The 13,714-nt window shown below is 50.8% G+C and overlaps 2 protein-coding genes across 15 annotated transcripts in view; one reads left to right on the top strand and one right to left on the bottom strand.

Moving 5' to 3' along the window:
* PITPNM2 (phosphatidylinositol transfer protein membrane associated 2) overlaps window positions 1–13,714 on the bottom strand; it is a 226,990-nt gene that overhangs the window by 150,851 nt on the left and 62,425 nt on the right. The window lies entirely within an intron of this gene.
* On the top strand, window positions 9,718–11,531 carry LOC116477748 (RILP-like protein 1). Its single transcript, XM_032168405.2, has 2 exons — window positions 9,718–9,841; window positions 10,493–11,531. The coding sequence occupies exons 1-2, from the start codon at window positions 9,725–9,727 to the stop codon at window positions 10,835–10,837; spliced, it is 462 nt and encodes a 153-aa protein (XP_032024296.1). The 5' UTR covers window positions 9,718–9,724; the 3' UTR covers window positions 10,838–11,531.

Here is a 13,714-nt window from a genome sequence, read left to right as displayed (position 1 = left end):
CTACCCGCCTCAGCCTCCCAAAGTGCAGGGATTATAGGCATGAGCCACCGTGCCCAGCCGATTTCCTTCCTTTTTTAAGGCTGAGTAATGTTCCATTGTATGGACAGACCACATTTTCTTTATTCGATTCATCCTTTGATGGACATTTAGCTTGCTTCTACCTCTTGGCTGTTTTTGTTTGTTTGTTTGTTGTTGTGAGACGGAGTCTCACTCTCCTGCCCAGGCTGGAGTGCAGTGGTGTGATCTCGGCTCACTGCAACCTCTGCCTCCCGAGTTCAAGCGATTTCCAGCTCATTTTTGTATTATTAGTAGAGACGAGGTTTTACCATGTTGACTAGGTTGGTCTACAACTCCTGACCTCAAGTGATCCGCCCTCCTCGGCTTCCCAAAGTGCTGGGATTACAGTTGTGAGTCACCACGCCCAGCGTTGGCTATTGTTTTTTTTAACAACTTTTTTTTTTTTTTTTTGAGATGAGGTCTCACTTTGTCACCCAGGTGGAGTGCAATGATGCAATCATAGCTCACTGCAGCCTCTAACTCCTGGGCTCAAGCGATTCTCCCACCTTGTCCTCCCAAAGTGCTCGGATTACAGGCATAAGCCACTGTGCCTGGCCCACCTCAGTGGTTTTTAGAATATTCACAGAGTTGTCCAACTATCACTACTGTCTGATTTTTGGAAATTGTTGTCATCCCAAAAACAGTCCCCCATTCCCCCTATTCCCCCCAGCCCTAGGAAACCACTGGTCTTCTTTTTTTGTTTTTTTTTCAAGACGGAGTTTTGCTCTTGTTGCCCAGGCTGGAGTGCAGTGGTGTGATCTCAGTTCACCGCAGCCTCCACCTCCCGGGTTCAAGTGATTCTCCTGCCTCAGCCTCCCAAGTAGCTGGGATTACAGGTATGCGCCACCACGCCTGGCTAATTTTGTATTTTTAGTAGAGACGGGGTTTCTCCATGTTGGTCAGGTTGGTCTCAAACTCCCGACATCAGGTGATCTGCCCACCTTGGCCTCCCAAAGTGCTGGGATTACAGGCGTGAGCCACCGCACCCGGCCACTGGTCTTCCTTCTGCCTCTGTGGACTGATGTATTCTGGACATTTTATGTGAATGGAGTTATACAACATTTGTCCTTTGTGCCTGGCTTCTTTCATTCAGCATCATGTTTTCAAGCTTTATTCATATTGTAGCATGAGTTAGTGCTTCATTCCTTTTTATGGCTAAATAATATTCCGTTGTAGAAATGTATCATGGCTGGGTACGGTCGCTCATGCCTGTAACCCCAGCACTTTGGGAGGCCAAGGTGGGTGGATCACTTGAGGTCAGGAGTTCGAGACCAGCCTGGCCAACATGGTGAAACCCCATCTCTACTAAAAAACACAAAAACTAGTCGGGTGTGGTTGCACACGCCTGTAATCCCAGCACTCAAGAGACTGAGGCAGGAGAATTGCTTGAACCCAGGAGGTTGAGGTTGCAGTGAGTCAAGATCATGCCACTGCACTTCAGCCTGGGGCACAGAGTGAGACTCTGTCTCAAGAAAAAAAAAAAAAAAAAAGATGTATCACTTTTTGTTGATCCATTCATCTGTTGAGGGACATTTGGGTTGTTTCCCCTTTTGGCTATTATGAATAAGGCTGCGGTGAATGTTTGTGTACAGGTGTTTATGTGGACATGTGATTTCAGTTCTTTGGGGTCTATACCTAGAGTAGAATTACTGGGTTAAATGGTAACTCTGTGTTTAACCACCACACCATCTTCCACAGAAGCTGTACCATTGTATTTTATTTTTTGAGACAGAATTTTGCTCTGTCGCTCAGGCTGGAGTGCAGTGGTGAGATCTTGGCTCACTGCAACCTCTGTCTCCCAGGCTGAAGCAATTCTCATGCCTCAGTCTCCCAAGTAGCTGGGATTACAGGCGTGCATCACCACGCCCAACTAATTTTTTTTGTATTTTTAGGAGAGACGGAGTTTTACCACGTTGGCCAGGCTGGTCTCGAACTCCTGACCTCAAGTGATCCGCCCACCTGGGCCTCGCAAAGTGCTGGGATTACAGGCATGAGCCACCGCGCACGGCCTAGCTGTACCATTTTACATTCCCATCCGCAGTATATAAGGGTTCTAATTTCTCCAAATCCTCATACATACACACATACATCCTATTACCTGTCTTTTTTTTTTTTTGAGACAGTATCTCATTCTGTCACCCAGGCTGGAATGCAGTGGCACGACATAGCTCATTGCAGCGGCACGACATAGCTCATTGCAGCCTTGAACTCCTGGGCTCAAGCAATCCTCTTGCTTCAGCCTCCTGAGTAGCTGGGACTACAGGCATGTGCCATCACACCCAGTTAGTATTTTTTAATTTTTTGTAGAGACAGGGTCTCCCTATGTTGCCCTGGCTGGTCTCGAACTCCTGGGCTCAGGCAATCCTCCTGTCTTGGACTCCCAAAGTGCTGGGATTACAGGCATGAACCACTGTGCCTGGCCTCAGTCTTTCAAATAGCCGCACAGTGTGGGTTGTACAGTGGTTGATTTCACCATCCTCCTCCCGAGGCATGTGGGCACACCTACCTGTTGAGGGCCCCGCACGATACAGTTGCTAGAGTGCGTGTGTGAGCTTTAGCAGGTAAGGCCAAACGAATTTCCATAGTAGCACTTCCAGCAGCAAGGCACACGTCTTCCAGCTGCCCCACTTTCTCACCAGCACTTGGTGGTGTCAGTCCTTCTCATTTTAGCCATTCTGGTGGCTAAATGGATTCTTGCCCCTTCTTTTCATCCCTGCCTCCGCACACAAGCCACGGCTGACGTCTCTGTGGGGTCTTAGGGCTTTTGTGCAGCTCTCTGCCTCAGAGCTGAGCAGGACCCGGCAGGTACTAGAAGAAACCCGAGTGGTCATTCAGCTTGAAGGGCTGTACTCATGCCCCCGCAAGGCCATCGGTGGGTGATCGCACCATCCAATTTCATGGCTTTGTGTAGCTTTCTACTATATGTACTTTTCATGAACAGCATCATCAGAAAGGCGGAGAATGGAAAAAAAATTCACGTACCCATTTTGCAGATGAGTGAATAGAGGCTCAGAGAGGTGAGCATCACTTCAGAAGTCATAAGCTGTGAGCCTCGATGGCACCAGGTAGTGGAGCTCAGCTTTCTGTACTGCTCTCCGGGGCCTCTCAGTGCCTTGGTGCCCTGTCCACATTTCCCATAATTCCCTGCACTGCAGGGTCCTTTCCCTCCAGCCATGTCGTGTGCATACAGAGGACACCCACCCCTGCTGGAAGTCTGTCCTCTCTGGCTGCCCCTTCCTGGTCTCCTCCACCTGACCCTCCTGCTCTGCACAGCCCCTACATGTTGAGACCCTGAGGTTCCTGTTGTCCCTGCAGGGGATAATCCAACCCCTGACCCGAGCCTTAAGGCACTGTGTGGCCTGGGCTTGTTTTAGCTCATGCGTGCATCTCCCCCATGGCCTCTGCGCCTCAGCCCGCATTGCCCTCGGCCCCCGATGCAGCCCCTCCCCCAGGGCCTTTGCACTCGCTGCCTCCTGCACTGCGCTGTCCTTGCCACCAGGCCTCCCTTCTTCTGTGGCCTCTGGTCTCAGTGAATATGACCCTTGCCCTGAGAGGCCTGCCCTGCGCCCATGGTCTGCATGGGGTCTCCCTGGTCACTTTTCTCAGCCCCTGTCACATCCGTCATGGCACTCAACTTGGTCTGTAATGGCACATGCCTGTCTGACATCTGTAAACCAGTGAGAGCAGAATCAGGTTTCATTTATTCACCATGCTGACCCTCATGACTAGTTCGGTGTCATGTACACAGCAGGTGGTCAATAAACACTTGATGGCCAGGTGTGGTGGCTGATGCCTGCCATCAGAGCCCTTCGGGAGGCCGAGGAGGGAAGATCACTTGAGCCCAGGAGTTTGAGATCAGCCTGGGCAACATGGCAAGACCTTGTCTCTATAAAAAAAAGATTCAAAAACGAGCTAGCTGTAGTGGTGCATCTTTGTAGTCCCAGCTACTCAGAGGCTGAGGTGGGAGGATCACTTAAGCCCAGGAGATGGAGATTGCAGTGAGCTGTGATCTTTCCACCGCACTCTAGCCTAGGTGACAGAGACCCTGGGTCAAAAAAAAACAAAAAACAAAAACTCGATGGCCGGACACAGTAGCCCACACCTGTAGTCCTAGCACTTGGTGGGACTCAGTTGGGAGGATTGCTTGAGGCCAGGAGTTCAAGACCGGCCTGGGTAACACAGTGAGACTTTAAAAAAAATTTTTTTTAATTAGCCAAGTGTGGTGGTGCACGCAGTGGTCCCAGGTCCTGGGGAGGCTGAGATGGGAGAATCACTTGAGCCTGGGAGGTCAAGGCTGCAGTGAGCTGTGATCGTGCTACTGCACTTTAGCCTAGGTGACAAAGCAAGACCCTATCTCTAAACAAACAAACAGCCTGGGCGCAGTGGCTCACGCCTGTAATCCCAGCACTTTGGGAGGCCGAGGAGGGCAGATCACTTGAGGTTAGGAGTTCGAGACCAGCCTGGCCAACATGGTGAAACCCCATCTCTACTAAAAATACAAAAATTGCCAGGCATGGTGGCACATGCCTGTAGTCCCAGCTACTTAGGAGGCTGAGGCAGGAGAAGTCCTTGAACTGAGGAGGTAGAGGTTGCAGTGAGCCAAGATCGTGCCACTGCACTCCAGCCTGGGCAACAAAGTGAGACTCTGTCTCAAAAAAATAAAAATAAAATAAAAATAAAAAAAACTTGATGGGTGAACATTCTTGTGGGGGTACACATATGCAAAAATATGTGAGGGCACCCCCAGAAGGTGGCCCTGTCTGGGAGAAAGTGGGGACTAGAGTCTGCCCCATGGTGACACATTCTGGTGACTTTAAGGGAGCCTTCTGCGTCTCGTGCCCTGGTGGCAAGGCAGCTTGGTATCACGGAGAAGACATGGGATCTGGAGTCAGAAAACCTGGGCTTGAGTTTTTGGCTGTAAGACTTTGAGAAAAAAAAAAAAATCTCTGGGCCTCAGTTTTTCATGTATGTAAAGTGAGACTGATGTTAGAAACAACAGTAATGATAATAAGACCCATTTCCAGTGGTTGGAATGAGAATGAAATAGGGTCCAGGGTGTAAAGCAGTTTATCCTTCCTGGGCTTGGCAGGAGTACGTCACACTTTGGGAGTGCGGAAGAAGGACCAGTTCCCGTTCATTGGCCAGCCTCGGGCCTCTGCTGTCTGTGGGGCCCTGGAATACAGAGACGAATGAGACAGGCCGATGCCTCCAGGATGATCATATAAAATCTCAAGCTCAAGCTCAGGACCCAGGCCTTACCTGGGTTTGTGGCCCTGGCAGCATCGCCCGCTGTTCTGGAAACACACCAGGGATGCTTGTTCATGGTGGTGACCACCGAGACGAGAGAGGAGGTCAGCGGCAAGCACTCTGATGCAGTGGCGCAGCCTAGGGGGAAAGTCATGCCAAGGAAATAGCTGAGGGGTCACCGCTGTGCTTTCTCCTCATGGGATTAGATCTGGCTGCATGTCCTGAGTCCGGGGGGCTAAGGAGGGACGTTTCCCCCTCGTTCACCTGGGATTGAGCCTGGCCATTGCAGGCCAGCCCAGGCTTCAGGGAGCAGGTGTGCACTGGCAGCCCCAGTACCTACGGAAGGCTGAATAATGGCCCCAAAATATCAGGTCCTAGTTCGTAGAACCTGTGGATGCCACCTGATGTGGTAACGTCTTTGCAGGTGTGTTATTTCATTCCAAATATTGAGATGGGGAAGTTATCCTGGCTTACTTGGGTGAGCCCAGAATGTACTCACAGGTGTCCTTGTAAGATGGAGGCAGGGAGAGATTTGGCACTGACAGAAGAGGAGGCAGCCACGGAACCACAGAGGCAGAGACTGGAGAGATGTCACCACAAGCCAAGGAGTGCTGGTGGCCACCAGAAGCTGGAAGAGGGAAGGAACAAAATCTCCCTGGGCTGGGCATGGTGGCTCAGGCCTATAATCCCATCGCTTTGGGAGGCTGAGGTGGGTGGATCACCTGAGGTCAGGAGTTTGAGACCAGCCTGGCCAACGTGGTGAAACCCCGTCTGTACTAAAAATACAAAAAAATTAGCCAGGTTGTGGCGGGTACCTGTAATCCCAGATACTTGGGAGGCTGAGACAGAAGAATTGCTTGAACCCTGGAGACAGAGGTTGCAGTGAGTTGAGATCGCGCCACTGCACTCCAGCCTGGGCTACAGAGTGAAAAAAAAAAAAAGCCCGGGGGATGGCCGCACCTGTGATCCAATTTGGAGGGCGAGGCAGGTGGATCAAGGTCAGAGTTAAACCATTGAGCCGAGATCACGCCACTGCACTCCAGCCTGGGTGACACAGTGAGACTCTGTCTCAAAAAGGAAAAAAAAAATCTCCCTTAGAGGTCCAGAGGAAGCATGGCCCTGGTAACACCTTGACTTCAGGTTCATTTGGACCTTCTGGCTTCTAGAGCTATGAGAAAATAAATTTCCAATGTGTTAAGATACCAAAATTATTGGTCATTTGTTACAGCAGGTGCTGGAAACTGACACAGCACCCGTCCTCACAGGTCATTAATTCAACAATAACTTAACGGGCACCTGCGGTGTGCAAGGCACCATGTGGGGCCCAGGGAATGTAACAGTGACTAGGGCAGAGAGGGCCTTGCCCTCCTGTGGCTGACAGTCTAGTTAGGGTTAGGGATGAGGGGTGGACCTCGCCCACCTGCGGTGTGCCAGGCACAATCTTCAGGGCTCTGTGTGTATTAACTGTGAAAGTTGTCTGAATCAAAATGGGGTCACCAATGTTACCCAAAACCCTGACAAATGGAACCCGGGAAGGCCATGAAGAGAGGGTTTTCACGCTTGCATGCCCGATAACAAAAAAGACTCTGGAAAAACGACAGCTTTGCACAAAGGCCTTTGTAAGCTTACACAAAAAGACTTCTGCTAGGACGTCTGCCCGGCAGTGGCCGGTCCAGCCTCAGACTACAGTCATCCTTGTTATTGATCTTTGTAGCCAAGGATAATTATTAATATTTCAAAACAATTATGTAACCCTCCTTATTTTTTCCTTTAAAATTCTTTGTCTTCCTTTACCTCCCTGAATACACATAGTTTTCTATGGCAGGCGGATTCCCATTGCAACGCTCTACTCCCAAATAAATAGCTTTTCCTTTTTTTTTGAGACGGAGTTTCACTCTTGTTGCCCAGGCTGGAGTGCAGGGGCGCGATCTCAGCTCACCGCAACCTCCACCTCCCGAGTTCAAACGATTCTTCTGCCTCAGCCTCCCGAGTAGCTGGGATTACAGGCATGCGCCACTATGCCTGGCTAATTTTGTATTTTTAGTAGAGATGGAGTTTCTTCATGTTGGTCAGGTTGGTCTCGAACTCCCGACTTAGGTGATCTGCCCGCCTGGGCCACCTAAAGTACTGGGATTACAGTTTTTGTTTTGTTTTTTGGGGTTTTTTGGGGTTTTTTTCTTTTTTATTTTTTCGAGACGGAGTCTTGAACCGTTGCCCAGGCTGGAGTGCAGTGGCGCGATCTCGGCTCACTGCAACCTGCGCGTCCCGGGTTTAAGCGATTCTCCTGCCTCAGCCTCCCGAGTAGCTGGGACTACAGGCACGCACCACCAGGGCCAGCTAATTTTTGTATTTTTAGTAGAGACGGGATTTCACAATGTTGGCCAGGATGGTCTCGATCTCTTGACCTTGTGATCTGCCTGCCTTGGCTTCCCAAAGTGCTGGGATTACAGGCGAGAGCCACCGGTGCCCAGCCTGAGGTTTTTTGTTTGTTTGTTTGTTTGTTTGTTTCAAGGAAGGGTCTTGTTCTGTCACCCAGGCCTGGAGTACAGTGGTGCAATCAAAGCCCACTGCAACCTCGAACTCCTGGGCTCAAGTGTTCCTGCCTCGTCAGCCTCCTAAGTAGCTGAGACTACAAGTGGACACCACCATGCTTGGCTAGTTAAAAAAAAAAAATCTTTTTGTAGAAACAGGGTCCTGTTATGTTGCCCAGGCTGCTCTCAGACTCCTGGACTCAGTGATCCTCCTGCCTCAGCCTCCCAAAGCACTGGGATTACAGGCGTGAGCCAACGTGCGTGGCCATCTTTTATTTTATTCTATTTTTAAATTTTATTTACTTTTTATTTTTGGGACAGAGTCTTGCTGTTGTCACCCAGGCTGGAGTCCAATGGCACGATCTCGGCTCACTGCAACCTCCACCTCCCAGGTTCAAGTAATTCTCCTGCCTCAGCCTCCCGAGTAGCTGAGATTACAGGTGCCCACCACCATACCTGGCTAATTTTTTTTTGTATTTTTAGCAGAGACAGGATTTCACCATGTCAGCCAGGCTGGTCTCAAACTCCTGACCTCAGGTGATCCACCCGCGTCAGCCTCCCAAAATGCTGGCATTACAGGCATGAGCCACCACGCCTGGCCCATCTCTTATTTTAGAGAACCTTTCTCTGTTCATCATTTAGGTTGACATAATCAATCCTCACAACAGCCTTAGGAGTTGTGGGGACTATTATCATCCTACTTTATAGAGGTGGAAACTGAGGCACAAAGAGGCTAGCTCCAAACCAAACCGCTGATAAACAGGAGAGCCAGTGTCTGAGCTTGAGCCCAGCCTGAATCACTGTGCAGTGTCATCTTTTGTCAGATAAAAGAATGTAAGAGGCTGGGTACGGTGGCTCACGCCTGTAATCCCCAGCACTTTGGGAGGCCGAGGTGGGCGGATCACTTGAGGTCAGGAGTTTGAGACCAGCCTGGTCAACATGGCAAAACCCTGTCTCTACTAAAAATACAAAAATTAACCAGGCGAGGTAGCACATGTCTATTGCCTCAAGCTACTTGGGAGGCTGAGCTGGGAAGATCACTTGAGCCTAGGAGGCAGAGGTTGCAGAAAGCCAAGACTGCACCACTACGCTCCAGCCTGGACAACAGAGTGAGAATCTGTCTCAAAAAAAAAAAAAAAAAAAAATGTAAGAGACACATAGGAACTGTAAAAAGTGCCATAAAGGTAATACATGAGGCCGGGCGCGGTGGCTCACACCTGTAATCTCATCACTTTGGGAGGCTGAGGTGGGCGGATCACGAGATCAGGAGATCGAGACCATCCTGGCTAACATGGTGAAACCCCATCTCTACTAAAAATACAAAAAATTAGCCAGGTGTGGTGGCAGGCCCTGTAGTCCCAGCTACTCAGGAGGCTGAGGCAGGAGAATGGTGTGAACCCGGGAGGAGGAGCTTGCAGTGAGCCGAGATCGCGCCACTGCACTCCAGCCTGGGCGACAGGGCGAGACTCTGTCTCAAAAAAAAAAAAAAAAAAAATGTAATACATGGTGGGTCAGGGATGGAGAGAAGCAAACGAATGAGGTGGGTGGGAGGTAGAGGCTGTCATTAGGTGGTCAGAGGAAGGGAGGTCTCTGTGAAGAGGTGACGTTTGGGCTGAGGCCTGAAAAATGAAGCACGCCAGCCACAGGGAGGTGAGAAGGAAGGGACTGATGGGCAAGGAAGAGGCCTCAAGGTGGGAATGACCTCGGGGGGGAATCAAGGAATAGAAAGCAGGCACTGGGGAGGGCAAAGGGCGTGAGTGGAGAGGATGAGGCTGGGGAGGAGGCTGGGGGCCACTAAGACCTCAGTTTCATCCTCAGCAGAAGCGGTGGATGATTTCAACATAGGAGTAAGGTGGGCTTACCTGCCGGTCTCACTTGCCCACCTAGGCATGTCAGAGCGAGAGCGACAGGTGATGAAGAAGCTGAAGGAGGTGGTGGACAAACAACGCGACGAGATCCGCGCCAAGGACAGGGAGCTGGGCCTGAAAAATGAGGACGTTGAGGCTGTGAGTGACACACCCCGACCTGTGTCCACCCTCCCAGCCAGTATGTGCCAGCCAGAGACCAGACCCTCCACTCAGCAGCTCCCTTCTCTCCCTCACTGTCATTCTTGGGGCTCCGTGGGGTGTGGATCCTGCTCATGGCTTGGCGGGCCCAGCCTGGAAACAGCAAGTCTTCACTGGCAGAGCAGGAGGAAACGTGGCACTGCCCGGTGAGCAGTCTCCTCCCGCCTCCTGGGAAGGCCCCGAGGCCTCAGCCCACTTTGCTCTGACCCCAAGGCCTCCTCCAGCCCCACCACTTCGTGCCCCTCTGTGAGCAGACTTAGCAGGGTCCAGCATGCTCCAGGAACCCATACAGTGTCTCTGTGTAAATCAGAAAAAAATGCCCCTTTCTAAAGGCATGTTACTTCCATTTGTTGGGAAATTTTCACAATGTATTAATTCTAGCAAGACACCCTTCCATCTGCCATAAAATTATCATAGTAAATACACAAATTGCCCATCTCTAGCATCATCAGCTATAAGAATATGAACAACTTTCAAACAAAGATGTCTGCAATGTAAATGGCACACCTATGGATGGTTTGCCGTTGTGCAGTGCACAACCTGAGCTACCGCAGGTGGCAGCCCTGCACAATGGTCTCCCTTTTTCTACAGTTACAGCAGCAGCAGACACGGCTGATGAAGATCAACCATGACCTTCGGCACCGGGTCACGGTGGTGGAGGCCCAGGGGAAAGCCCTGATCGAACAGAAGGTGGAGCTGGAGGCAGACCTGCAGACCAAGGAGCAAGAGATGGGCAGCCTGCGAGCAGAGCTGGGGAAGTTGCGAGAGAGACTGCAGGGGGAGCACAGCCAGAATGGGGAGGAGGAGCCTGAGGTGAGCAGGAAGCTGGGTACAGAGGTGGTAGCGGAGGGTCAGTCTGGGGGTTGGCTCAAGGCAGGCAGGGTTGCCTTGTTTTCCCCATTATACTTAAGAAAATGGCCAGCCTGGGCAACATAGCAAGACCCCAATTCTCTACAAACATTTTATTAAATTAGCCACGCGTGGTGGTGAACACCCGTAGTACCAGCTGCCTGGGAGGCTTAGGCAGGAGGATCACTTGAGCCCAGGAGTTCAAGGCTGCAGTGAGCCATGATTGCACCACTACGCTCCAGCCTGGGTAACAGAGCCAGACCTGTCTAAAAAAAAAAAAAAAAAAAAGAGAGAGAGAGAAAACGAGAGGCTCAGAGAGAACAAGCTACTGGCCTGAAGACACACAGCTGAGGGGCTGGAACCCCAGACTCCCAGCATTTTCCCACCTCAGCGATGGTTATTAGGCACCTGCCATTTATTTATTCATTGATACCAATGATTGTTGACTATGTAGCCGGCCCAGAGGATAAAATAGCAAAATACAGACATGATCCCTGTCCACATGGAGCTTACAGTTTAGTATGGGAGGCAGACGTTAGTTAGTCCAGACCTTAGTCATTAATCACACAGTACCATATGACCCAGCAATTCCACTCCTAGGTGCATATCCGAAAGAATTGAGAGCAGGTGTTCAAACTTTTACATGAAGTCCAGGTGTGGTCACCTGCACTTGTAATCCCAGCCCTTTGAGAGGCTGAGGCAAGGGGATCAAGAAGATCACTTGAGGCCAGGAGCTCAAGACCAGCCTGGGCAACATAGCGAGACCCCATCTCTACAAAAAATTATTTAAAAATTAAAACCTTGCTTTTGGGCTGGGTGTGGTGGCTCACACCTGTAATCCCTGCACTTTGGGAGGCTGAGGTGGGCAGATCACTTGAGGTCAGGAGTTCAGGATCAGCCTGGCCAACATGGTGAAACCCTGTCTCTACTAAAAAAAAATACAAAATTAGCTGGGTGTGGTGGTGGGCGTCTGTTATCCCAGCTACTTGGGAGGCTGAGGCAGGAGAATTGCTTGAACCTCGGAGGCGGAGGTTGCAGTGAGCTGAGATTGCGCCACTGCACTCCAGCCTGGGCAACAGAGTGAGTCAGACTCCATCTCAAAAAAAAAAGAAAAAAGAAAAACTTAGGTGTGGTGGCACATGCCTGTAATCCCAGTTACTTGGGACGATGAGGCAGGAGGATCACTTGCACCCAGGAGTTTGAGGCTGCAGTGAGCCATGATTGAGCCATTGCACTCCAGCCTGGGCAACAGAGTGAGACCCTATAGCAGCACTATTCACAGTCGCCAAAAGGTGGAAACAGGCCGGGCGCGGTGGCTCACGCCTGTAATCCCAGCACTTTGGGAGGCCAAGGTGGGCGGATCACGAGGTCAGGAGATCGAGACCATCCTGGCTAACACAGTGAAACCACGTCTCTACTAAAAATACAAAAAATTAGCCGGGCGTGGTGGCGGCGCCTGTAGTCCCAGCTACTTGGAGAGGCTGAGGGAGGAGAATGGCGTGAACCCGGGAGATGCAGCTTGCAGGGAGCCAAGATCTCGCCACTGGTCTCCAGCCTGGGCGACAGAGCGAGACTCCGTCTAAAAAAAAAAAAAAAAAAGGTGGAAACAACCCACATGTCCATCAGCAGATGAATGGGTGAACAGGGGTCTGTCCATACAGGGGAGTATGATTCAGCTCTAAAGAGGAATGCAGCCCTGGCCATGCAGCAGCACGGATGAGCCGCACAAACATCATGTGGAGTGAAAGAAGCCAGGCCCAAAAGGCCAGTGTGTGACTCCGTTTGCACAAAATGTCCCAGAACAGGCGAATCCATAGAGCCAGAAAGTAGATTGGTGTCCAAATGGGGCTGGGGGAGGGAGGAATGGGGAGTGACTGCTGATGGGCATGGGGTTCCCTTTGGGGGTGATAGAAATGATCCAGAATTAGAGGGCGGTGATGGTCGCACAACACTGTGCATGTTACTGTCTGCGTGGCCAGAGCTGTCCATCACAGCCGCGGCTGACATCCAGGTAGGCCCAGGGCTGCAAGGTGGGCACTAGGGGTGTCTTTTCCTTAAATGTGCCCCCAGACTGTGTCAGGAACACAGAGGGTGAGATCGTTCATCCTGGCAGAGGGGGGGAGGTGGGGTTTCAGGGAAGAGCTGTTCCTGAAGCCGGGCGTCAGTGTTAACAACGCTGAGACTTTGACAGGTAGAAATGTGGAAAATGGAGATGCTGTTTCAAAACAGTAGAGTGAACTTTAGGGACACACTCAGGCTTGTGTTTTCTCCCAGCAGATATTTATGAGCTGTTGAAAGTTTGCAGACGCTGCGCTAGTAACCTGAGTTACAGGTAGGGGAGGTAGGACAGACAAGCTCACAGTCAGGTGGGTTCAAGTCCCAGCACAGTCATTAGGTATCCTGTGAATTTGGTAGATACTTCCAGGTTTGCTGTAGGACAGGACAGGCATCTGGGATACAAGTGAGGAAGGTTGGGGAGAGAAGTCTTAAAAGGGAGTAGTTGCCAGGCGTACTGGCTCACACCTGTAATCCCAGCACTTTGGGTGACCGAGGCAGGCAGATCACTTGAGGTCAGGAGTTCAAGACCAGCCTGGCCAATATGGTAAAGCCCCATCTCTACTAAAAATACAAAAATTAGCCGGGCGTGGTGGTGCACACCTGTAGTCCCAACTACTTTGGGGGGCTGGGACAGGAGAATTGCTTGAACCCGGGACATGAAGGTTGTGGTGAACTGAGATCACGCCACTGCACTCCAGCCTGGGCGACGGGTGAGACTGTCTCAAAAAAAAAAAAAAAAAAAAAAAAGGAGCGGTTAAGGGCTGCTTTTGGCTAAAAATGACATAAGCGTAAGTTAAAATGGTTTAAGAGTTGGGAGGCCAAGGCAGGCCGATTTCCTGAGCTCAGGAGTTCAAGACCAGCCTGGCTAACATGGCAAAACCCCGTCTCTACTAAAATACAAAAAAT

Source organism: Hylobates moloch, unplaced genomic scaffold (assembly GCF_009828535.3).
Source record: "Hylobates moloch isolate HMO894 unplaced genomic scaffold, HMol_V3 SCAFFOLD_12, whole genome shotgun sequence".
Classification (NCBI taxonomy): Eukaryota; Metazoa; Chordata; class Mammalia; order Primates; family Hylobatidae; genus Hylobates; species Hylobates moloch.
This window is presented reverse-complemented; position numbering and strand designations above follow the sequence as displayed.